General features: G+C 37.3%; 1 protein-coding gene across 3 annotated transcripts in view; it reads right to left on the bottom strand.

Annotated features, from left to right (window-relative positions):
- The window catches only part of rarb.S (retinoic acid receptor beta S homeolog), a 245930-nt gene that overhangs the window by 79586 nt on the left and 140073 nt on the right, over positions 1-26271 (bottom strand). For all 3 annotated transcript variants that reach the window (XM_041567529.1, XM_041567530.1, XM_018269282.2), the window contains exon 2: positions 12484-12632. In XM_041567529.1, the coding sequence (XP_041423463.1) occupies positions 12484-12632 (149 nt within the window). The remainder of the gene's footprint in view (positions 1-12483; positions 12633-26271) is intronic.

Genomic DNA, 26271 nt, shown 5'->3' with positions numbered 1-26271 from the left:
CCTGCTGGGCCTGACAGCTAAACACAGGAGACACAGGGAATTGCAGGCATTGCTCCTGTTTTCTTAAAGGTAGTCTAAATGAAAAGCATGCTTTCTCCTGTGTGTATATATATGCTGAGGTTACAGATTCTCGATTTAAAAACAAACGAACATTTTTGCAATGATCTTTTTTTTACCCGAAGGGAGAGCAATGCATACCTCCCAACTGCTTTTGCAGGACAGTCACGATTTTGATGCACAATGCATTGTCCTGGATCTTCCACATTGCAATGTTCTTCTTGACTCACAAAAAAAGTAAAAGATTGCCATGTGTTCCACTGTGGAACACACAACTATCTAACTGCCAGTTTCCTACCACTAGAGTGCAGTGCCTTGCAAAACAGCTAAAGGAAGCCCAAATAGCTTTATTTTTTTCCCTTAAAAACAATGTTGGTTTAGATTAAAAAAAGAGTATGATAATCAAATGTGGCCTTCTTTTATGACATTTTAACCTGCTGTAATTGCAGGCCCGGATTTGTGGAAAGGCCACCTAGGCCCGGGCCTAGGGCGGCAGGATTTTAGGGGGGCGGCATGCTGCTGGAGACAATAATTTTTTTAATTTCCTGTGCGCCTATCCCCATTGCTCCTGTCCAGATGATGAAAATTTGCACAAATAAATGGGAGGGGACAGGGGCAATGAACGGCAGTGGGCCTAGGGGCACCCACTATGTAAATCCGGCCCTGTGTAATTGGCAAATTGTAATTGATAAGGATGTAAATGTATTTCCACATGGTGCATGCCTTCATCAATACAAACTGCAGCCAGGAACAGCAATAAGACATCAGCCCATTATTCATGTTTCAACCTTGTGATTAGATGGCCTAAGGAGCAATGGGGCTCTCGGACACTCTCTAGTGCACCTATTGAGATCACCTCTCCTGGCGGTGACAAAGCATCCAGATATACCTTTCAATCCAGAAAATGGAGATCACTGCATCTAAAGAAGAAGGGATTATCCGTTGATTAAGACCGATAATCACACAAAACAAAGCACTACTTGTGCCTTTGCTCTTATTGATAAGTCTTTTTCAATGCATCTACCTTTTTCATAAGGTATACAGTGCAAAGAAAACAGTCTTAAAATAAAGTCATTTCTAATCTGCACTGTAAATTTAATAGTTTAGCACACTGAGCTAAAATGCTTCAGGTATATAGAATACCAAGACCAAAAAAACTGTCTGTAGGGATCAGAACCATAATGACAGCAAATATATGTGCAACATAATGAATTATCATTTATAAAGCAGTTAATAAATACAGTGATGATCAAAATTGTATGAAGAATACACCTAACAAACATGGTAAGCTTAAGAATTAATGTGTGTGTACCTGCACCCAAAAACACAACCCACATTTTTACCTGCTACTTGACCCAACCAGCTACAGCTTTCCCACAAACCAACTCATTATCCATCACTTGTCCTGAAATATAGAAGTGATACCATCATAAACATGGAAGTGATGTCATCTGAAAGAGAGTGGAAAGAAAGAAGAGAGGTGGATCTGAGAGAAGAGTAAAATGCTCTACAAGACCCAACCTGCTAACTTTTGCCCTACACCTGCATTTAACAATAACCCACTGCACGGTGGGTATCAGACCAATGCAGATCCTCAGTTAGTTTGATAAGTGTCTAGAATTGTTAACTGCCAAGGTGGCAATGAAAGCACAATACCTATGTAGCACAAAAATGGAACATTGCTTCCAGAAAGGGTAAGAGTGACAACCAGAGCTGAAACAAATTTAGAATTCTGACATTTTCTCTCAGGGCAGGTCAAAGACTCAGAAAAAAAACTTACTCCCACACTGCTTAAAACATACTTATTATTCTGTTTGCAATTTGCTGTATATAGTAATATCTGGCTTACAGACCTAAATGGGGAAGTAAGGAGGAAAAAAACTCTAATGGCAATGTTCTGGAAGGAATTTTGGTTTGAACGGCATGCTTAAAGTATACCTGCCAGTCATGTTTTATACTAATGGAGTAAGCGTTCCATTGATAACTTAATACATAGCGAGGGTTTAATTATCTGTTACAATGGTGCGGCATGTAGAGACACTGGGAGAGGCCTAAGACAACTGTCTAAATAAAGTTTATTCCATCTGTGCATTTGTGAACGCATACTGGTTTGGATTACATAATTATTTCAATTTTAATAACCTAAAAAAAATGTGTACAATGCCTTGCAAAAGTCTTTTCCCCTTGGCATTTTTCATGTTTTGTTGCCTCACAACCTGGAATTAAAATGGATTGTTTGAGAGTTTGCACCATTTACAGAACATACCTACAACTTTGAAGATTTTTTTTTATTGTAAAGCAAACAACAATTAGGACAAAATAACACCCCTTAAGTCAGTACTTTGTAGAGCCACCCTTTGCAGCAATTAGAGCTGCAAGTCAATTTGGATAAGTCTCTATGAGCTTGCCACATCTTGCCACTGGAATTTTTGGCCATTCCTCAAGGCAAAACCGCTCCAGCTAATTCATGTTGGATGGTTTTGGCTTGTGAACAGCAATCTTCAATTCTGACCACAGATTGTCAATTGGATTGAGGTCTGGACTTTGACTAGGCCATTCCAACACATTTAAATGTTTCCCCTTAAACCACTCGAGTGTTGCTTTATCAGTATGCTTCGGGTCATTGTCCTGCTGGAAGGTGAACCTCCGTTCTAGTCTCAAATCACAGACAGACTGATACAGGTTTTGCTCAAGAATATCCCTGTATTTAGCACCATCCATCTTTCCCTCGACTCGGACCAGTCTCTGCTGTGGAACTTTGCAACTCCTTCAGGGTTACCTTTGGTCTCTGTGCTGCCTCTCTGATTAATGCCCTCCTTGCCCGGCCCGAGAGTTTTGGTGGGCGGCCCTCTCTTGGCAGGTTTGTTGTGGTACCATGTCAGAAAAGGTGTGTTTATACTGACAGATCATGTGACACTTAGATTGCACACAGGTGGATTTTGAAGGTAATTAGTTGCACCTGGATTTTTTAGGGGCTTCATGGCAAAGAGAGTGAATATATATGCACATACCAATTTTCAGTTTTTTATTATCTTTTATATATATTTTTCTTATTTCACTTCACCAACTTAGACTATTTTATGCAGATCCATTATATAAAATAAGATTAAGAAACATTTAAATTACAGGTTGGAATGTAACAAAATAGGTAAAAAGCCAAGGAGGGTTAATACTTTTGCAAGGCAGTATATATATATATATATATATATATATATATATATATATATATATATATATATATATATAGTGCATTATCAACACTGGATCAAGCCTTTTTGCCAGCTTCAAGTAAAAGAATGAAAGCAAACGTGACAGCCCAAGTGCACATTTTCCCAGTGTCAATAGCCCCTTTTGAATTTGAAGTGGGTCACAGTGTAAAGTATAGAACTGGGCTATTGGTGGCTCGGTAAGTTGTCAGTGCTCTCAGAGCCTTATTTTAATGAAATTCATCAATAAGGTACATGACAGCTAAGCCACCAAGTGGGTCTTAAAGAATGACTTTTTGAGAGGACATAAGTAATCTACAATAGTATTAAAGCAGGCATGAGCAAGGAAGCAGTGAAGAACAGTTCAAATAAATATAAAATGACAAGGCATAAAGGAATCAGCTATACTTTATAGTTACTACCAAATATCTATAGTGGCACTAAATATTTATTTATATTGCCTTTAACATCAAAAACACTCAAAAAAACAGGTAAAATTTGCCGGCAAAACATTTTATTACAAGAAATCACAAAAGTGTACATTTTGCAAAGAGTGGCGAGCTTAACATTTTCAGGTGAGGTTTAATGTACAGAAATGTTAAAGTACCATGCATAATAGTATGAAAGTTAGCAATTTAGGTAAATCAGTCATGGTAAATGATTTAGGAATAATAGTATATAACCATTCACTGCCAGACAACGGCTGTCAAAGCAAACATAATGTTGGAATGAAAAAAAGGGAGTTTGATTCAAGGGTTGCAAACATAATTCTGTATTTGTATAAATCACTTTTTAGACAGCATATCCTGTGGTGTTTATACAAATGGCCTGTAGATGTCACTGTGCTCAAGACTGATACTGTGCATACTTTTTATACAGCTTGTGGTGTTAGAGTTGCTTACTGTTGTGTAATGGCTGCATGAGCCTGCTAATAAAGCACTGTTATACTCTACTCATCCTTGGCTACCAAAACATAACAAATTGACGACGAGATGTCTCTTCTACCTCTGCAGCAGCCTGCACCTTTTCTTCCAAACCCTGGTGAGCCTGCTAAACATTTTACTGCTTGAATCCGTATGTTTGAAAATTATATTATTGCTGCTGACCAAGGGGAGATTTTTATGGTGTTAGAGTTACTTACTGTTGTATAATGGCTGAATAAGCCTGCTAATAAAGCACTGTTATACTCTACTCATCCTCGGCTACCAAAACATAACACATAGGGTGCACGTCAGGGTCTTAATTTGCAAAAACTTTTTTTACTAAAATGATATAAATGCTAGTGTGTACTTTTATACTTTTATATCATCTTTAACACTTTTGGAATAATGTGTTTAACAATCTGCAAAAAAGCAGCAGGCCAAACTGATAATCTCTAGATTCTGCCAAATACCAGAGGGCCACTGTAAAATGCTGCAGTTACGCATAAAAACTTTTTTGACCTATGTTATATATGAAAATAAAAAAAATAAATGTAACATATAAACTTTTATTTTATTAGATCTCCAAACAAAAACACATTTTTTTACATAATGGAAGAAAAATGAATTCTAAGCATTGAATTGAAAGCAGTATTTATTTATCCATTTTTGTTTTCTGGTTCTGACTCTTGAAACAGTGTAGCAGAAGTCAGTTCCCTCCTGATTTTTTAATCTTTCATTATGAAAAAAAAACCATTATTGAGCGAAGATACCTAAGGTAATTTGGTAGGTGTGTAACCTGGTATAACTTTACCCTAATGTATGTATGAGCATGTAACTTTTTTTTTTTTTTTTTAAAGGTAAGTTTTATTGTTTTTACAACATAAAACAACAAACCATAAGAGCATGTAACCTTTTATATGTTTATTATTGTTTATCAAAAAGCTCCAAGCTGTTTCCATAGATAAGTACAATAGATTACATACATAGTTACATAGTTAGATCGGGTTGAAGAAAGAACAAAGTCCATCAAATTCAACCCCTCCAAATGAAATCCAGTGTCCATACATATACACACTGACCCCTCCATACACTCACAAACTATATATACTCATTCACTAACTATAGATTGTAGTATCACAATAGCCTTGGATATTATGTATTTCCAAGAAATCATCCAAGCCACTCTTAAAGGCATTAACTGAATCAGCAATCACAACATCACCCGGCAGTGCATTCCACAACCTCACTGTCCTCACTGTGAAGAACCACCTACGTTGCTTCAAATTAAAGTTATTTCCCTCTAGTCTGAAGGGGTGGCCTCTGGTACGGTGATCTTCTTTATGGGTAAAAAGGTCCCCTGCTATTTATCTATAATGTCCTCTAATGTACTTGTAAAGTATAATCATGTCCCCTCACAAGCGCCTTTTTTCCAGAGAAAACAACCCCAACCTTGAAGTCTACCCTCATAATTTAAGTCTTCCATCCCTCTAACCAGTTTAGTTGCACTTAGTCTCTGCTCTCTCTCCAGCTCATTTATATCCCTCTTAAGGACTGGAGTCCAAAACTGCACTGCATACTGCATACTCCAGATGAGGCCTTACCAGGGACCTATAAGGAGGCAAAATTATGTTTTCATCCCTTGCAAACACTGATAATGAGACATAACTGTAAATCTTCTTTCTTAATTTATCCAGTTAGAGTTTATTTTTAGATATTTTCTAATGTATTTATGAGCTCCACAACCTACATTCATGGTGTGCAGTGCTTGAAATGGGGGTAAAAAAGGAGGAGGAAGCCTATGTGTGCTGCGTGTAGCACCGCATACTTATACTAAGCCCCTCCCACAATTGTTGTAATAAACCTCACTCACCAACCCTTCCTGGTTTCAGCCAATTTAAAACAAAGCCATTTTGAATTTTTATTTTGGTATTTCTTTTTAATGAACAATTTAATGCCCATTATGCATAGATCTACCTAAGTATGTGACCTGTAAAAACTCCAAAATATAAATTGTGCATATAACTTTTATTGCTGCTAATTCAGCCTCTGAAAAGGCAGCACTTTGTCTGTGTAATGTGTGTTGTAACACAGCACAACTGAAGCATATTCTATATTACTCCACATTATTTAATATACAGGGAGTCCTCAAGTTACAAACACCCGACTTACATACAACTCGCACTTACAAACGTGGGCTATTACAGTAACATACTGTGGTCTGCTTGGTCTTTATTAGCATTTAGCTTTAATAAACCACCTGCCCCAACCCCCTCTGGTGTGTGTTGTCTACTGCAGAGCACAGACCGGTAAAAATAAACATTATGGTAAGACAAACATCTGTATAAATTCAACTTAAATTCAACTTAAGAACAAACCTACAGACCCTATCTGGTACATAAGAGCGTACTGCCTGTATATCATTCTCTTACCATTTCCCAATACAGTTCTCTACATTCATTTTTTCTTTTTGTTTCCCCTATTTTCTTCTTCTCTCCTATTCTCTATGATCATTTCTGATGCCTCCATGCCTTCGTCTTCATGGGTACAACACTCCATCTTTTCTCTAATTCTCTCCCAGCAATCTTTTCTCTAATTTTATCTGGCAACCAAAACACAAATTGACTGTAAGGTTATATTTTTATTGTTCTGCTTATTTTTATTGCTTTTTATGCAAACCCTTTCCTATAGATTTTTCGATTCTAACACTACAGTCGGTAGGTTAACTAAGCCTCAAAATTAAATAGCAAGCTAAATCTCAAACCAGAGAACTGTAAAAGCCCCAATGCAAATTCTATTAGAATACCACATCTTCAAAATGCTAATATATTATTTTCAGTGAACACCCCCTCCTCTAGCAAGGGACAAATAATCATGCCCCGCCATATCAAAAATATATAACAAGACCACGATTTGCAGAAAAAGATCATTATTAGTGCTGAAAAATCAATAAAAATATACAGTCTTCTCTGAAGATGAATTGTCAGCTTGTCTTGTTAAGTCACCCTCATACATTTTCTTCATGGTTTTTCCATTCCTGTGCTTCCAAGCACCAGAGTCCCTGGCGTTATTCCACGGCCATTTAAAAAGATTTAGTGGAAATTAAATCAGTTATTCTAATGCACTTTGCAAGAGGTCCATTAGACATGTATAGATGCATTAAACATTACAGGACACAGACTGAGAACACAAACAAGCAAGTTAAAAAAAGACACCTAGATTTTCAGGAAAACCTAGATTTTCTGGACAAAAGCATGTAACATAAAAAGCAAGTAAAACCTAATACATATTTAAGTATTGTATACAAATAAGGGAATATAGTATATTATTATTATTTATTTGTATAGAGCCAGCATATTTCGCAGCACTGTAGTATAGGATAGATTTTCTAACAACCCATGCATGGAACACGATCTTTGACCCTATATACTTTTTTATGTAAATAAGAGAGCACAACTTTCAAATCAAATGTTAGACTCTTTCACCTTAGATGTTTTTGAAATGCCTTTTTAATAATGTTACTTTCTTGGGATGTAAATGGGTCAGGAGCAGATTCATTAATGACATTGGGGATTCTTTTTATAGAATGGGGCATTGAGATGAGAATGAATAATTAAAAAGTAGGCTGCCGGCTACAGGCAGAGAGTACAATTAAGTGTACTGGAGTATACAATTTAGAATCAGACTGCAGGCAACTTGTTACCTGTGTATATACACATGGGCCAGGGCTTTGGCCATGAATGATGGCAGTAGTACCTCAAGTCAACAGTACTTTTTTATTCTTACATTTTATTTGTAACAAGGTGGACATTCAACCCTACTAAATTAGGTTTTCAGTTATGTCCTTGCTGCTCACTACATCCACAAGCCTATCCAAGCTGTAGGTCATTCTATTACAAAGAAGATGGAGGTACATTAATTATTTGATGGAGCAAACTGAGCCCTACTCCATTTATTAACTGAGTCCAAGGAAATGCACACAAGCATTAGTTGTTTCGTCAGATTAAAAGGTCCACATTCTGTTTCCCTCAACTGTCTTTGTAATACACTTGAGAAAGTCATCAGCCAAATATCTGACTTATTTTCTGTTACTTGTAAGTCATGGATGAACAAACCTCTGCTAAGCATTCATGCACTGCAGCATTTGTGGGACTCCTAATGTGGTAGTACATATTACTACTGTGCTACCTAAACTTGTGTCAAATTTTAAGTCCAATAACACAAAAAAGAGTAGTTGTTAAGTAGGAGTTCCATATCCTATAAAAAAACACTTAGTCTTTATACTGTCAGAAATCCACTACATTTGTCCCTTTTAATAGGTGGTGTATACATTATTAAGGTGGCCTTACACAGACATCTGTGTATCTAGACCTCTGATGGAAACACCCAAATGATCACACCGAACTGATCCCACCCAACTGATATCTGGCCAAAAGTTGATCGGCAGGTTTGATTTGCCTGTTGGGGCACATTGGTTAGTTGATGCCACCTCTACACCCCTTAAACCCTCTGCTCGCACCCCCACAACCAGGTCTGGCATTTAATAAAGGCCCTGGCACTTCAGGTACACAGAGCCTCAAAACTGTTTGATGCTGTCCTCGACGACTTGTATTAAAGCCTGATATCGCCCACCTTAGGTGGTCATATTGGGGAAAGATCAACTTGTTTGGTGAGATCTTATAGTGTATGGTCTTCTTTAGTCTTGCAAAAAGTGAATATGTTTTCTATCTACCATTAAAGAGAATAGATAATTTAGACCCACCTGTATCTTAAATACATAATCAAAGTAAAAATTATTCTCTAATACCTGAACTCACTGTAAAATTATATGTATTGTAGTTTAGGAAAAAACTTCATTTGGGGTAAAAAACAGTAATATTGATAAGGTATTTATGATTTCATGTGGATATATTTCCTGGTACTCATATTATTAAATGTAAATTTTCTGGGATACAACAGAAGTATTATTTTGCTTTATGGCAGGCATTTACAATCTGATCTTTCAAAAGTTATCATAGATTAATTATTAAAGTAGATTTTACATCTATGGTAAAGGCGTGGGATTTGTAATCTGGAAACCTGATATCCCTAAAACTGTGAATTACAAAGAGTTTTCTTACGAAATTAATTCACATTTTTTAATTCCCTTTTTCTCTGTAATAATAAAACAGTAACTTCTCCTTGATCGTAACTTGAGGTTTGTTGAGCAGCACAGTACAGTAGGGTTTAGTGTTCGTTTAATTTTTGGTGATTTAAAGTTGCCTGGAAAATCCTAGGTCCCAAGCATTCTGCATTAATAGCTTCCATAACTATAATTGTATTTTATAATTTATATGGCAATACCACACTGCTTATGTTGTTAGTCATCCATATACTGTATTATCAATAAAACTTCCCAGCTCTCAACACCCAGTTGCCAAATTATCAATAAAAATACTAAAGTGGTCATTTTTATTTGGTAGGAAACCATCTAGACAAAGAAGTACCTGTATACTGTCAGTTTTTGCAATAATTAAGATCAGCTTTGCTGTTACTTGGCCATAACAGTTTTAGCGTTTCATTAGCCTAGCAATTATACCTTGGGTTCATATATCATTAAGAATCCTGTTATGTACTGGGTTTCTAACTACCCAGTTCAAGAACTTTGCTAAAATATATTATTTAAAAGCCTGTGTCCATTGTACAAGCTTTCACATGAACACAAATATAGGAACATACCCCCAAGGGCTTGTGATCGAAGAGTATAGGCAAATAAATGGGAAAAACGGCATGGACACACAAAAAAAGGTTACAAAAATAAATGAAAGATGCTTCTCTGACAACAATGTTTTATTCAGTGTAATAAAGATAGAAGAGTGTCGTTTTCAGAAGATGACATTCTCAGAAAATTGTATGGAGTGACATTTGTTGGATCAGCAGACTTTGCAGTCCATTAGAACATTTCTGACCTTGTTACAAATAGTTTAGATCAGAATGAGACAGCAGTATGTTGTGCATAACAAGTAGCAGCTACGTGAGCAAGGTGTTATTGTGCATCCAGTGCCTTGTGTACTAAATGAAGGGCAAAATTTACTTTCATCTATAACCTTTGGTAAAGTTGCAGGGAAGTGGTAGAAAAATGAACCATTTGTTACAAAGAATCTAACAAAAAACACTATGTATCCATAATTTATATGTTCATCTATTACAGTATCTATCAATGACATGACAAAATGAACAAATATTCAGTCAACCGATCTTCATCTAAACAAAACAGAAGGTTTCACTGCCAAAAACATCAATTTTTTTCTCAATTTTATACAACATGTGAATTAAATTGCTATGGCACCAGCACTGAGTTAGTGAACATACTTATTAACAGGCCAATCAGAATCTGCTCTATTCTAAGCAGATACCAATCATAAACCAGGTCATTCAGATTACAAATTATGAGCAGATGTCGGACAAATCTGCCTATCTAATCTGCCTATTAGTACCCCGTTTTTGGCTCAGATGGATCCCCATGTTACTATTTAAACATATCATTATCATATCTTTACCCATTGAAAGCAACCTTGTTTAATGTTCTATGTTTCCGACAAAAAAGCCATGTCTATGGCTAAAAAATTCACATGAACCTCAATAAAAACCAAACCGATAAAATGACGAGAAACAAGTCAATACAAGTAATGGAATACTAGGTGAAATGTTGCCTTTTCAGTGCTTAGAAACTGAGAGGGGCACAGAAAATCAGTAACATCTACAAAAGTACCAGCTGATCCTTACATTGCATAATTTTGTTTTTCATTTGTACAAGCATTGGCCTTTCCTGTAACCCTTCTACATGCAGCCAGCCTTCTAAAAACCTTTGATGCAGTCAGTGGATCAACAGTGTACTGCCGGGACCACCCGCAAAGAAAATCTTATAGGAGCTTGGCGCACACAGCTGCCGCCGCACCGCCCCCCACTACCTGCCCAACTGCCTGCTCACTACACGCCTGCCTGCCCACCGGTTTTTGTCACTCGTCACCAGCTCTCAATTAGGAAAGCAGCTGGGGAGGGGAGATTTCCATTTAATTTTAGCAGAAGCAGACCCTCCAGTCTTCATTCTGCTACAATGTTTGTTTTCTGGTTTTTTTATATTGTATGTTGTTTGTAAGACTGAGAGAGACTTAAAAAGACATACATATTTTGCTGTATTTTAAAGTATTTTTTATTGTATCACACACATTTCAAACAATATACATAGTTTAGTTTCAGATTACAAGGGTTTACACAGCATACTGCTGTCTGTATCACTTCTTTCATTGCTTAGTGTTATCGGTACAACAGTTTATTATTTTATTTCATAATATTTGAATATTAAATAGATTTGAAATTGTCAAGGCCCACTAGATAGTACCCTCACCTACTTATACATCTCATATATGCTTGTCAACTATATTATTGTTATAGTATTATTATTAATAATCGAAAAGCAACATCCTATTTAGTAGTGTTGTACTATAGCAGTAAAAAGTACAGGCTAAATACAAATACTGACCTATATAACAGGTAAAAAAGACCTTATTAATCAATGCATGCTATTGTTAATTAAAAAGGGCTTAATCTTTTATACCCAAAGGAAATAAATACAAGTTAAGTAGAATTTGAAGGAATGAAATGCTTACGGAAAGCCATTGAGATTTCCCTTTTATAGAACTGCAGAGTTCATATCTGGCTGTGATTAAACATGAAGTTAGGTTGTTCAGAGTTGCTGCTACGGAGTGTGCCACGGCAGATATATTCATCTGATCTTTTTGACACTTATGCAGCATAAGCGATCTATATTTGGCTCACCACAACACTACACAAATGATTTAGCTGCTGCAAAAAGCCAGTTGATATCAGGTTTCCAGAATCCCCTGCAAGCTATAACTCAGTACACTACCCAAAAGCAAATGCTGTGCAGGAGAGAGGAGGAATTCTAATTTTCCTCATAATGTAATCACATCATGCCATGAGCTCAACTGCTTGGTTCTCTGGACTGTCTGGTCAGTTATTTAGAAACTAAAAATATGTCATTGGGTAGTCTTAATTTTCACAGAAAGAAATCCATCAATCTTGTGATCCTTTTCTGCTCTATTAGACACACGCACCCCTTCTGTTACATCATAGCATGGGGAAATGGGTAGGCCTGCCAGACCCAGGGCACAAAGGGATCCTTGTACTCTATAGTACAACTTTACAGACAACCTGGGGTAAAGCTAGTCTACTGAATTATACACATTTCATTCTGCAAAAAAAGAAAAGCATTTTTACAGACCTCTTTGTGTTCTTACCTTGCATCCCTCACATGCACTGACTCCATAATGATACCCTGATGACTTATCCTGACACACAAAACAGGGCTTGTAAACTCGAGGTGGTGGAGGTGGTGATGGCGGACTTGGTACCAGGTCTTCTGAACTTGTGCTCTGGGTTTCGATGGCTGTAAGCAAAGACAATGAAAAACAATTTAGATTTAAAACATAGTACCTTCTGCCACACCACTAACTGAAGATATTAAACAGGTATGAGACCTGTCATCCAGAATGCTTGGGACCTAGGCCTTTCCAGATAACGGATTTGTATCTGTTAAATCTCTAATAAGGATTAATTATATCTTAGTTTGGATCACGTAGTTAAATCTGGTTGAAAAATTACCAAAGACCATCAAGTTTAAGCCATTGTTTTATTATTAACAAGAAAAATAAATATTTTTTCAATATTTTGATTAATTGAATAAAATGGAGTCTATGGGAGATGGCCTTTACGTAATATTGAGCTTTCTGGATAACGGGTTTCAGATCGTATACCAGTACGTGTAGCCTTACAGCTCCTACCATCCTCCAACTAAAGCATTCATTTCTATGTAGTCCTTTATAGAACTGCAAGTAATAAAGGTCTCATAATAGCATGCAGCCCAGATATGCAGCATAGGAAGAAATTAGCCCAATCTTTCCAGCTATACATAAACATAAAATCAGTGGCAGAGTTCTGCTTTGTTCCAATAGTGTTTGCTGCAGGGAACATATTGCAGTGTTAAGGGCAACTCTTTTCACTCTATGCCCAGGACTAGGTAGCCAGCCAACAGCAAATAAATAATAAGTTTGCATGGGAGTGTTTGTTACCCCTTGGAAAAACCCCCAAAAAACTATGATTGATAAACTTGTCTGTAGCAAGCAATGCCAGTCAGAAGCATCAAGGGCAAATAAGGTCTTGAGCTGTATTAAAAGGGGCATTGATTCACGGCAAGAGGGGGTCATTCTTCCATTTTATAGAGCACTGGTAAGGCTATAATATAAATTATTGTTTTAGAGAAGGTACAGAGAAGGGCAACTAAGCTGGTAAAACGTATGGGAAATCTTAGCTATGAGGAAAGACTTTTTAAGGGGCGACATGATAACTATGTATAAATATATAAGGGGATCATATAATAATCTCTCTAATGCTTTATTTACCAGTAGGTCTTTCCAACTGACACGAGGTCACCCATAAATATTCGGAAGGCTTTTTTTACAGTGAGAGCTGCTAAGATGTGGAATTCTCTCCCAGAATCAGTTGTACAGGCTGATACATTAGATAGCTTTAAGAAGGGGTTGGATGACTTTTTAGCAAGTGATGGAATACACTACAGGGTTATGCAAGATATGCTCATAGTACAAGTTGATCCAAGGACTAGTCCGATTGCCATTTTGAGTCAGGAAGGAATTTTTCCCCCTCTGAGGCAAATTGGAGAGGCTTCAGATGGGGTTTTTTTTTTGCCTTCCTCAGGATCGGATAGCAGTTAGGCAGTTAGAGGCAAATCAATCCTATTTGGTTTGTTCAATGTTTAAATAATTTTTTAGCATACCAAATATGATGATCCAAATTACAGAAAGACCCCTAATCCTGAGCATTCTGGATAACAAATCCAATACACAATCCAAATTAATAATACACAGCATGAATAACTGTACTCAACCCCATACACTGTGAGTTCAGCAGAGATTTTATAGTCTAATCTTAGGTATCTGGGTGCAAGCAGATTAGATCAATTTAGGGTACAACAAGAAATGTGGCTATTGGAGCTCTAGCTAAACAAGCAAATATTTACATGCAAGTTTCGCTGCAGAGCTGACATGTTCTGTAACCTACAGTATGTAATTATTATTATTATATTTTATTTATACAGCACCAATGTATTCTTTAGCTATTTGAAATAATGTTCAATCATTCATTACCCAATGGAGTATCTCACTTCCCTATCAAAATCATAAAGATGCACATTTTGATCAATTTTTATCAGGAGCAATTAACCTACAAGTATGTTTATGGACCGTGGGAGAAAAACCACAGCACTGGGAGGAAATCCACATGAACATATGGAGGATATGCAAACAATATGCCCTTGCTGTAACCAAACCCAAGAGGCAAAACAACAAAGTATTTATCAGAATGAGCATGCATTTAATACAATATAACCTTATATTTTGCTTATTAAAGTATGCTATTTACAATCAGAAGAGCTATGTGGATACACTTATATGTTACACTTATACTGTAGAGAAGTGAAGGATGGATATTCAGAAGAGCGAAAACGCAAGTTATCTAGTTAAAATGGCTCTACATACATGTGTCTATGACAAGATTTTATTTGTTAAGGTTTTTGTGTTGCTGATTTCCTGTGTGCAAAAGACATACATTTCCAGCCTTGAAATATTTATTAATAATATTTAACAATGTGTTTTGCACATGGAAGCCATGCTTGTAAATACTGGAGCGCAAAACTACAATAAAAAAGATTTTGTGACCTGTGGCCACTTATAAACAAGAATGGCAAATCATAGTGACATGTAATCAGTCATCATTATGTGTACTTATTTAATGAACCGGCTAACTTTTCAGCATAGAAATAGAAGGTGACGCAACTATTATTAATAAGTCTTTCATGCTGAGCTGCTGGTGTTGTATTAAAATTGAAAGCGCAGGTTCAAAAGTCAATCCTAAAGCCTCACCAATAGTGTTGGTTTAAGAAGGGCCTGACTTTAACACAAGCAAATCATTATGACAGATAATCCATGCTAAGCAGATAGCTATCTGGACTCAAGTAAAGATACTGTATCCTTTAAACCTGGTTGAGTCTAGAGGATTAAGAATTTGTGCTTCAGAAGATAATTCATGCCATGACCAAAATCATAAATTATATTTGGGACGTTGGAATCTGGTTACACAAAAGGCATCATTTTTAAAAATTAAAAATAACTAGAATGGATGACAGACTTTCTTCAAAACAAGACAGGAAGCATCTTATCGTAGCCAATCCATCATTGTGTGGACACGCTTGTAGTTCATGGCTTCCAGGGGGAGGACTGGTGTTCTATGCACAACAAAGAGATCCCTACACATTTTCCATATTAAATTTTCTTCCTGCTGTAATAGCTTTGTACTGACATAAAGGAGACTAGTCCCCATCCTGACTTTCACTTTCTAAAATATCTAAAATATCCCAAGCCTTCTCTTAGGGGCAGATTTATCGAGGGTCGAATTTCGAAGTAGAAAAAACTTCGAAATTCGACCATCGAATAGAATCCTTCGACATTCGAATTCGAAGTCAGAGGTTTTTATACATCGTACGATCGTATTCCTATCGTAGTACGATAGTAGCCCGATTGTACTTTGAATCAAACGATTTGAACAATTTTAACGTACGATCGTACGATTTCCCCAAAAAATCCTAGCAAACTTAGCAAAAAACACAGGAGGTCCCCCATAGGCTAAACAACAATTCGGCAGGTTTAAGTTGACGAAGTATTGAAGTCAAAGTTTTTTTAAAGAGACAGTACTTCGATTATCGAATGGTCGAATAGTCGAATGATTTTTACTTCGAATCGAAGTCTAAGTAAATTCGAAGTCGTAGTATCCTATTCGATGGTCGAAGTATCCAAAAAATTACTTTGAATTTTGAATTTTTTTACTTTGAAAATTCCCTCGAATTCACTTCGACCCTTGATAAATCTTCGCCTTATTGTTCTAATATTATCAGTATGGTGAAAAACAGTGGGGACTTTAAATTCATACTGTAACAATCCAACATGATATTTACTGATATTTTTCCTTGGTCCTGAGGTAGTGTGGTATTTTAGAAGCTGAAAGGTGATACTCATTTTCAGTCTAAAATACTGGCACTTCTTCCAGGCATTGTGTTATAGCAAAGCTTATCCCTGTTCACATTTTGTCCAGAAAGAATAAAAAAAGAAACACAGAATTGCCTTTTTAGACAACCCCAGGGAATGTTGCGATGTGTCACTCAATAAAAACAACTCTGCAGTTTGCAGCCCTGACGTGATTTCAGTTTGTTGACAGAAGAGCCTTCAAGGAATACAAATAATGGGCTTTTGCTATTTATTGGGGTCTTTAACACTAAAAAATAGCAGCGTCCAATAATAGAGTTTAATATCCTTGTCCACATGTGAAGCAAAGCAAAGTCTGGTCTCAGGCAAACTACAGAACCTGGGCTTCAATGATATTAAACATTCACATATACACATACATAATCACGTGGGTCACAGATACAGCTGTTTTAGGCTTTGGAGCAAAAATGAAATTGGTGGGCCCGTCACTGTCCTGAAGTTGCAAACCTGGTAAAAGGCGGTGAATGGGATCAAAGTGGAGCAGAGCTTGTGGGCTGGTAGAGTAGATTGTGTCATGGGTGACATGGAAAGACTTATGTCATGGGCTAACGGGTGAGAGACTGAGGCAAATAAAATGAAAGCATGAACAATCACAGTGCACCGACACAATTAGCAGGTCCTGGGCAAATTGCACTTTTATTAGAGCAGCCCTGATCACAGGTAAGCACACCTTCCTATGAGAATGACAAATGTCATTAACCCTATTGCATACAATCAATAGCTATGTCTGGAATTCATGTTATTTATAGTGGCCTATTTATCACGTTGTGTAAAAAAAAAAAAAGCTCGTCCAAATACACCACACATCATAATCTGATGCCAGGCATCACCATGTGAAAAACTATTTTTTTTTTACATTTTCAGTATAAACAAAGTATGCGTAAAATTCCAGTGCAAAAAGCAGTAGTTACTTGAATATTTATGCCACATAATTGGGTAGCGTAAAAAAAAATACACCAGTTTATAAATGCATTTTACAGAAGGATCAGAAGGATGTTATGCTCACCCTGTTCCTCTCAAAAGCACAGAGATCAATGTGCCATGAGCCTTATATCAACTTTAAAAGAATGTTATTTTTAAAAGGAGCCATTAGTGTGATTTAGACTGATTTAGGGCTCTCTAGTTTATCTTCTAGTGTGTCATTCAGAACACTGGTTCAGTGGCTCTAGCAACAAGACAGCAGGTTAAAGAGCTGCAGAATAACAGTTTTTTTTTCTAAAATACAACAGATTGCCATAATAATATAACAATAAAAACTTTGCTGCCCTTTGATATTTCCTGATCCCTGTGGAAACAGCCCTCCAACTACTTAGCTCATGTCTCACCATGTTGAACATGTCAGCAAATCATACATTATATTACAAACATAGGAGGGTGTGTTGTTCCAGTTATTACATGGTGGGTTGTCACACTGTTATGGGAAAACAAACGCTGATGCAAAGACTATAAATCACAGCCTAACATAACCTGCAGTACATACAATAATTCTATTGTATATTTCTATAGCAAAATTAAATGATGTTGATTCAGCTCTGGAAAGGGCAATGAGAAGGTAAACTGAAACTAAACTGTTAAAGTTATATATGTTTATATATATATATATATATATATATATATATATATATATATATATATATATATACAGTTATATATGTACAGTTTTGTGTGTGTGTGCTTATGTATTTATTCACTGTTTTCCTATCCTATCATCCTATTTTCATCATTTAAACATACCAGTAATCACATTGCAAGCGACGTTCCTTTGACAAAGTTGATCACTCTGGTTCAGCAAATGAGTAAAGCTGCTGTTAATGCATGGAAAAGATTGTGTTTTTCTTGGGGCTGCTTACACTGACTTTTACCTAGTTTATTAATCAAATTCCATTATGCATCTTTCACCAAAATGTATTTACCTGTAACTTACCTCCCAAGGTTAAAACTCCTAAATCTGGAAACAGACTCATAGCACCCAAATTTTAAATTAAGGTTTAAAATTTTAAATTTTAAATTAAGGTTTAAATTTGTTTAGTGGTGAGCAAAAATTTCCATTTTGTTATAGGTTATACAAGAGCAGTGACCAGTTCCATTTTATAGCTCCCATCATTGCCAGATACAATCAGGCTTTCCCTGCCTTTTTACCTGCTTGGATACTGGCTATGAAACCCGAAGATGGGGGGGAGGGGGTGTGAAAAAAACAGTACATTTTCTTATGACCTGACCCAAGCCTACCCTCAAAATAACTCCTTTTTTGCTCAGGTACATAGAAACCAAAGTAAGTGACCAGTTCCATTTTATAGCTCCCATCATTGCCAGTTACAGTTTTCCCTGCCTTTTTTCCTGTCTTTGTACCTGCTTGGATTCTGGCTATGAAATCAGAAGATGGAGGGGGGGACCTGACCCAAGCCAATACCCGCATCAGCAAGTCCTACCCTCAAAATACATCCTTTTTTTGCTCAAATACCTGTAAATTTAAGACCTGATGCAGGAACTTGCCAAGTTCAGGTTAATATTATAGTTCCTGTGAAAAATGTATAATGAACTAGAATTATCAGTAAATCAGATAAAAGTCTGCAGGATCATTCAACGGCAGAGGTGACTTTAGTGGTCCAGCTTGAACATATATGGACAAACAATCATTGCACCACTAACTACTGGTTTCAAATTGCTTAGTTTTGTTTTGCTGTAGTTTTCATGGAGCCTCCAGCATCCAAAAGGTCATTATGAGAAATTTGTGGAATGTGTAGTTGAACAAGAGCTGGAATGCACTCCATATGGGGACCACAGCTTTAGTGCAATTGCAAGGGCAAATAAACATCTCAGCAGTCACTGCTTATGGAAACTCCAAAAAACAAGGAAGAGGCACAACTTTGTTTCTTTGTAGCTTGCTGTTTTTGTTACATAGAAACCCAACTAAAAAAAACTCTCTTCAGTATTCCCTGAAACAATAGACCACTTCACAATTCTCAACATGTCTGGAATTTTTTCATGAGGTTAAATAAAGGAGAGCTGGATCTGTAACCCCTTGTGCACTGAAGAAAATGCAATGACACAGCTGTGCAATCCAATGTACGAATGGGTTAATACGAAGTTGTGTTGGAAAGCATTTCCAGCTTTCAGGCCACGATGGGAAATACAGTGCTTTTTAGGTTTTGATTAAAAGCAGCAGGAATTGTAATATTGCTGTTTTCTTTTTTTTCGCGAGATCATATGATGAAGCAGGTTCTATATAGTTTAATAGACATTCAGGGGAGGCTGAGCCTTAAAACAAGAGACTCTGTAAAGCAAAAGGCATTTCCTGCATAGCCCTGGGAGAATTACAATCATTGAGCTCAGGGTCCCTGGTGGGAAGAAGCAATTTGAGCTAATTAGGGTGAATAGCGAAGTGTTGCCTTCGGTCAATCCATTTTTCTAGCCCTCAAGTTTTTTTGGCAACAGGAATCGGTCTGGACTTCTCCATTCTTTCAGTTGTGTGTGTACACTTGTGGGGTGCGAGGCACACAGCTCACATGCATTAGGCTGAGAGTCAAAGGAAACGCCAAAGTTCAACAAGAGTACAAGTAATTAGAACCAGATTCTCTTCTGCTCAAATGTACATAGTATTCTACAGGTTATTTATAGGACACACACGCCACCACATTTATATTATAAATTAAACATGCATGGGTTTGGTTTTCCCTCACACATTGGAAGGCAGCATCTAATATGACTAGACCTCTAATAATTATGGGTGATAGAATAACTGGCAATGCAAATTTCTGCCGTCCAACTGGGCAGGTTAATAACGCTCTAGGGTAAATGAGAGCAGAGCATTTCAACATGAGATCCATGTCAGTAAATGTACACTGTCATGTGGAAGTGAAGGCATGTTTTGATCTGCAAGAAATGCACATCCTGCTTGGAAGCCAGGTTGTGAGGCACAGGATTATAAATGGAGACTTGCCAGTCTTGACTTAGTAACCTAGCCATGACCCTAAGGGGAGTGGAGATGACCCGGTCATGCTGAAGGCTGCTTCAGAGCTGATGCCGGCCTATGTACTAGTGCTTTTCTCCCCACATGTGCACAACAGGTGCAGCTCACTTGCTTGTCAGAAACGGAACAGAAAGATCAAGTATGTCATTTGACTTTGCTTCAATCTATGTAACAACATAACCTTCCCCTCTGCTTCTCATTAAGTCACCAAATCTACATTCAAAACCCCTCCAAACCACTATCAGATTTGATATAAAACATGATTTGCTTCTCAAACTGTAGCTTCATAAAATGCTTATGGTGTCCTTTGGCTGTATCTAGCAATTTGTGAGCCTAATTTGTTTATTTGATACATACTCCTACCTATTGTATGTAAATTCAAGCTATTTCTAATAATATTAAGTTGTCTTTTCTGACTGGTAAGTGTTGTATTGATAAAGGCATAAAATAAATGCCTATATGTACATTTTTTTAATGAAAGTTGGCAACAAATATTACACTTATTTGTCCTTACGAAACACATTAAAGTCAGTGGGACAAATTCAGATGGCAATGGACTCCAGCATAAAATGTGGTATATAATGTGGTGTAAGTAGCAGCACCTCACTTTATAGCAGAATTTTACACCTGGCTGCACAGCCACATAAAATCTTAACAAAATGTGCATGCTATACTGTGGTGTAAAAGAAAAGAAAATTGGCGAAAACATTTAGGCAAAAAACCTAACGGGAGAAAATTGAGGGAAAACATTTTTTCTTGCAATAAAACATAATTTGCACAGAGAAAAATAAGCCAATCTTTAGTTTAGTTTAGAGTTGTGATGTACAAGTGAAAGAATACAGCATTCCTATGATTTAGTTGAATTGCAAACATAACATAGTTTTTGGCTGATATTTTTAAGATAACGACCACTGAACATTACCTACACTTTAATGTGTATACAATCATTCATTGCTTTTACCTTGAATAAACTTTAATGCTGGATTATGGAAATTGCTGTCTGTGTACTTAATAAGCAAGTCAAGCTGTTAGTGATTATATGTGGGTAAAGTTTGTTCACACGAGGAGATTCAGGGAGATTTATTCGCCTGGCGACTAATCGCCTCTTCTTCTGGGCCACAATCTCCACAAAGTGCCTTTGCATGTCTTCACATCCGCTATAATGAAAAGTCGCCTGCGCTAAAGCACATGCGGCGCTTCGTTTTCCGAAGTTTCCTCGTGAGGCAAATTCGGGCGACTTCGGAAAACGCAACGCCGATTGTGCTTAAGCTCAGGAGACTTTTCATTATATCGGATGGGAAAACACACAAAGGCAGTTCGGGGAGATTGCCGCCCAGAAAAAGAGGCGATTAGTGGCCAGGAGACTAAACCCCCCAGAATCTCCTTGTGTGGACTAATCCTAAGGAAATTAATTCCTAACTTTTAAAGGTACATTTTTTATCGCAATAATGAGAATGTATCACTGTCCTGAAAATGTTTAGTGTGAATTCTGATATTATTGGATAGTGAGGAAGATTGTCATATAGCTGAAAACCTCAAAGCTAAACTTGGTTTTGTATTCTTCTGGCAAGATGATGATTCCCAGCAGAACCGAACAGCTTGTGGCTAGTGCCTATCCCACAGGTATTAATAAACCATATTTATATACATATGCAAAAAAAACCAGGCAGGTATTATTGTCATTCTAAACAGAGCAACAGCAATCACATTTGCACATCTGAGAAAACCAAGGAAAAAAAATAGTGAAACCCTTTTTTCTCTGCCCCATGCATGCACGCACATGCTTGTGTTGCATCTCATTTAATAGCATGCTTATATTTAGGTAGATAAATTCTGAAAGGATTTACTAAAAACGATTACAGAGCTTTAGGTGTTTTACAACCGTAATAGGTAGGATTTACTTGGGTAAAGGTTGAACCTGATATACATACATGCTTTTTCAACCTCAACTTCCAAGTAAAAAAAAAAAAAGTACATTTCATTTATTCAGCCCACTTCATTTTTAATTCTCTTTACACATCAAAGGCCTGCTTTACAATTCAGCTATCTCACATTATCTTCCTACTATCATCCCCCAAAGTAATTTCTGTGTTCATATCGTAAAGTATCAACGCCGCCAGCCAGGGTGGAGATGTAAAAATAAAATAATAATAAGAATGGCAGTATAGGACCTACTATTAGATGAGCTGTCTTCTGGAGATTCATCAATTAAAATGTGAATGTGTTGGGTGAATGTACAAATCCCAAACAGTGCATAAATAGGAGACTTAAAAGGTTATATCAACATGAAATGTGTATTTTAATATCAGGCAGGGAATCTGCTTGCACTGCCAGCATATCCAGGGGGTTCTTGTGAGCAGTGCAGTAGATTTATTTTTATAGTTAGAATAAGGATTCTTGTAAATAATGTTGTACTCTTGGTTTAATTGCATTACCCAGTTCATACAACCAACAACTTACTTGTCTTTTCTTCCTGCATATTTTACTCTGATAAAGAGGGTGAAACCTCTCTTCTTATCTTGCCCTATTATTGAAAGGCAATGGAGTAAGTAATGCCTTTGTAATGATAATGAACTGCATCAAGGGTCAAACTCATGAAAAGATGTAACAAAATGATTCGCTTGCAGAAATCCCTCTATACTGTAAGTAGCTTAAAGCCAGGCTATCAAACAGACATGAGATTGGTCCTAGTGATTATATATATATATATATATATATATAGGTACAATCAGGAGCACTCACGGTTGTAGTGAAAAAGGTATATCTTTTATTGGAGCATTACAAACTACCCCACATCAACGAGTTTCGGTTCTCTCAGAACCGTCGTCGTCGTCGTTCTGAGAGAACCGAAACTCGTTGATGTGGGGTAGTTTGTAATGCTCCAATAAAAGATATACCTTTTTCACTACAACCGTGAGTGCTCCTGATTGTACCTATCTATTTTCCTCTGAGGAGCACCCGGGACTTGATCTATTGAGGGTGAGTGCCGGTGAAGCATTTGTTTTTTATATATATATATATATATATATATATATATATATATATATATATATATATATATATATATATATATATATATATATATATATATATATATATATACACCTCCTTTTGTAGGAGGATATTGGAGCAATCTCCTCCCCATCTCAGGGGTGGTATGTGATCAATCCCAATATTGACCCTGGTCACAGACTTCCCACTTTTAAATATATTGGGATTGATCACATCCAACCCCTGAGAAGGGGAGGAGATCGCTCCAATATCCTCCTACAAAAGGAGGTATTTTGGATTAAAACCTTAAATACCCTCAGTCTATTGGGCCTTAATGAGAATTGCCCACTCACTTGCTTTTTAAAACAAAGATGAGTTTATTTGAGCCTCTGGGAGATCCCCCCTTTTATGTCATTTAGTTACCAATTATAGATACCTCTTTGCAACATATAACCTTTTTTCATTATTGCTGCTATATTGTTACAATGAATTCCCGCTTTGCTATTTGCCATAGGTTTCTTAGCCAATTGATCTTATTACATATGTTGTAATGTGATTTTTTCTTTACAATGATTTTCTTTTATCTTTCTACAACAGTGTTTTATTCCCACCAAATGGTTAATATGTTACTCGTTGGTGATTGGTCCTGTTTTCTCTGATCACATGATTTTATATGTCGCACTGGATTGGGCGAGTGTTGTCCCTTTGCTTATTTAAGGGTACATTTTAAAACAATCAGGGTCTTGGTAAAGGTACTAGGCTTGGACCGAAACGTTGGCCTGTTTTTAAGTAAATCCCAGTGTGCACTCATGCCTTTTGGACTTTTATCTATACATGTTTATATGAGTAGCACCTGGGTGGTTTTTTGATTCCAGTGGAGTGCGGATCACGAAGGATTTTTCTATATTTATATATATATGTTGCCAACAGAGATAGAAAAGAACATACACATCAAGCTCAAAGATAACGGTGTATTTGTTTGGAATTTGAGAATATATGTGTATAAAACATTTTTATACTGATAATTGAAGAGTTCTGAAAACATACCCTGCAGATATATAGTACAGCTATTATCTGTGAAAGCTAATTTATACACTAAATTGGGTACTGAATACTACCAAATCCTATTAATTGTATACTACAGAACAGAGCAAATACTAACAACTAACTTTTGACACAGCTGGCATAAGGCATATGACAATCCTTCCACACTTCTGTAATATCTCCTCCACTCTTAGCTTCAGACTCCTCTCCTAGGAGTTTTGTCCCTTGCCTTAGTTTCCTCTATATTCAAATAAAGCAGCAGGAGGCCAATAGTAATCTTGGTGCTATATTAGGCAAAAGCCTATCGTTTCCATATTCAGCATCATAATAAAAAGAGGGTTTAAAGGAGAGGTTGTCAAGCCTGGGGAAATGATATCTATTTTCATGGTGTCCCAGGCACATTTATACTAACAAGCTCCAATTCACAGACCAGGATTTTCACTTCTTCCAGGGAAACCAGAGGACAATTTATCTGACCTACTTTGCACCCTTGATTAGTGCAGAGTGAACTGACTTCTGTAATGGATTGGCAAGAAGCAAGCTAAGAAAGGGTTTACATACTCATTACAGCTGAGTTAAGGGGAACAACTGTAAACTCAACCTGAGCATTTTGGGTTGGAAAAGCACTTCCACCAGCTCTTCTGCACGGTTCCCATTGAAATCAATGGGAGTTGCACAAGGTAGTTGTGAGGGTTAATTTTTTTAGCAGCATGTAATACTATATCTGACATTAGCAGTCAGCTAGAGTATGGTCAACTTTAGCCTTCTGAAACAAAAAATGTACCCTCCGCCTATGATGGTGGGTTCACCTTCATCTGTGTATGTTTCACTTTCAGTTTCCTGCTGAGCACTTAAAGGAACAGTAATACAAAAAATTTAAATGTTTAATGGAATGACAATATAATGTATTGTTACCTGGCACTGGTGAAAGTGGTGTGTTTGCTTTAGAAACACAAGTATAGTTTATATAAACAAGCGACTGTGTAGCCATGGGGGCAGTCATTCAAGCACAGAGTACACAGTAGATAACAGATAAGTTCTGAAGAATCCCACTGTGTACACTAGAGAGTTTATCTAGTAACTAATTTGTATCCTGTTCCTTTTCTCCTTTTTCATGTTTGAATGGCTGCCTCCAAATGACTGCCTCCATGGCAGTAGTGATGTACGGGCCGGGCCGATACCCGCGGGACCCGCAGGTCGGGAGGGATCGGGCCGACCTCGCACTCCTCTTCGTGGGTGGGTGTGGGTGTGGGTTGAGCTCTTCTCCTGCTCTCCCCACCCGCCACCTTGCACTGCTGGCTTCCAACTTCTTCTTTTATAGACACTGCGCCTGCTCGTTCTGCCCCTTTTGTGACATCATTGGCAGAGGCGGCATGGGTCTATAAAAGGAAGCCGGTAGGCGGGTACGGGCTCGGGTGGAGGGAGGGCTTCAGGCGGGTCGGGAAAAACTTGACCCGCACATCACTACTACACAGCAGTTTGTTTATATAAACTATTGTACCGTTTCTGAAGCAAACACACTAGTTGTACCAGTGTGTTACTGTTCCTTTAAGGTGGCCATACACAGGCAGATTTAGGCTGCTGATTTAGTCAATTCAGACTGAACTGGTGGCAAATCTGCCAGTCTATGGGTCCCTTCAATGGACCTGTTCGAAGGATATCTGGGCAAAAACGATCCAGATATTGATCGGGCAGGTTTAAAAATTCCACAACGGTGTGAACAATATCTGCTTGTTTATGCATTCGTTGACCGGACGGCCTGCAAAGCAGAATAATGCAATTGTTTGGCCCTAGGGATCAGCCTGATTTTGCATACCGAGTGGACATTATCAGAGAAAGATCCACTGAAACTAGCAGATCTTTCCGTGTATGGCAAGCTTTATTGTACTGACTATTTCACCTCAAACAGC

This window comes from Xenopus laevis, chromosome 6S, assembly GCF_017654675.1.
Source record: "Xenopus laevis strain J_2021 chromosome 6S, Xenopus_laevis_v10.1, whole genome shotgun sequence".
In the NCBI taxonomy this organism is placed as follows: Eukaryota; Metazoa; Chordata; class Amphibia; order Anura; family Pipidae; genus Xenopus; species Xenopus laevis.
The sequence above is the reverse complement of the archived record's forward strand: the minus strand, read 5'-3'. Positions and strand labels throughout refer to the sequence as shown.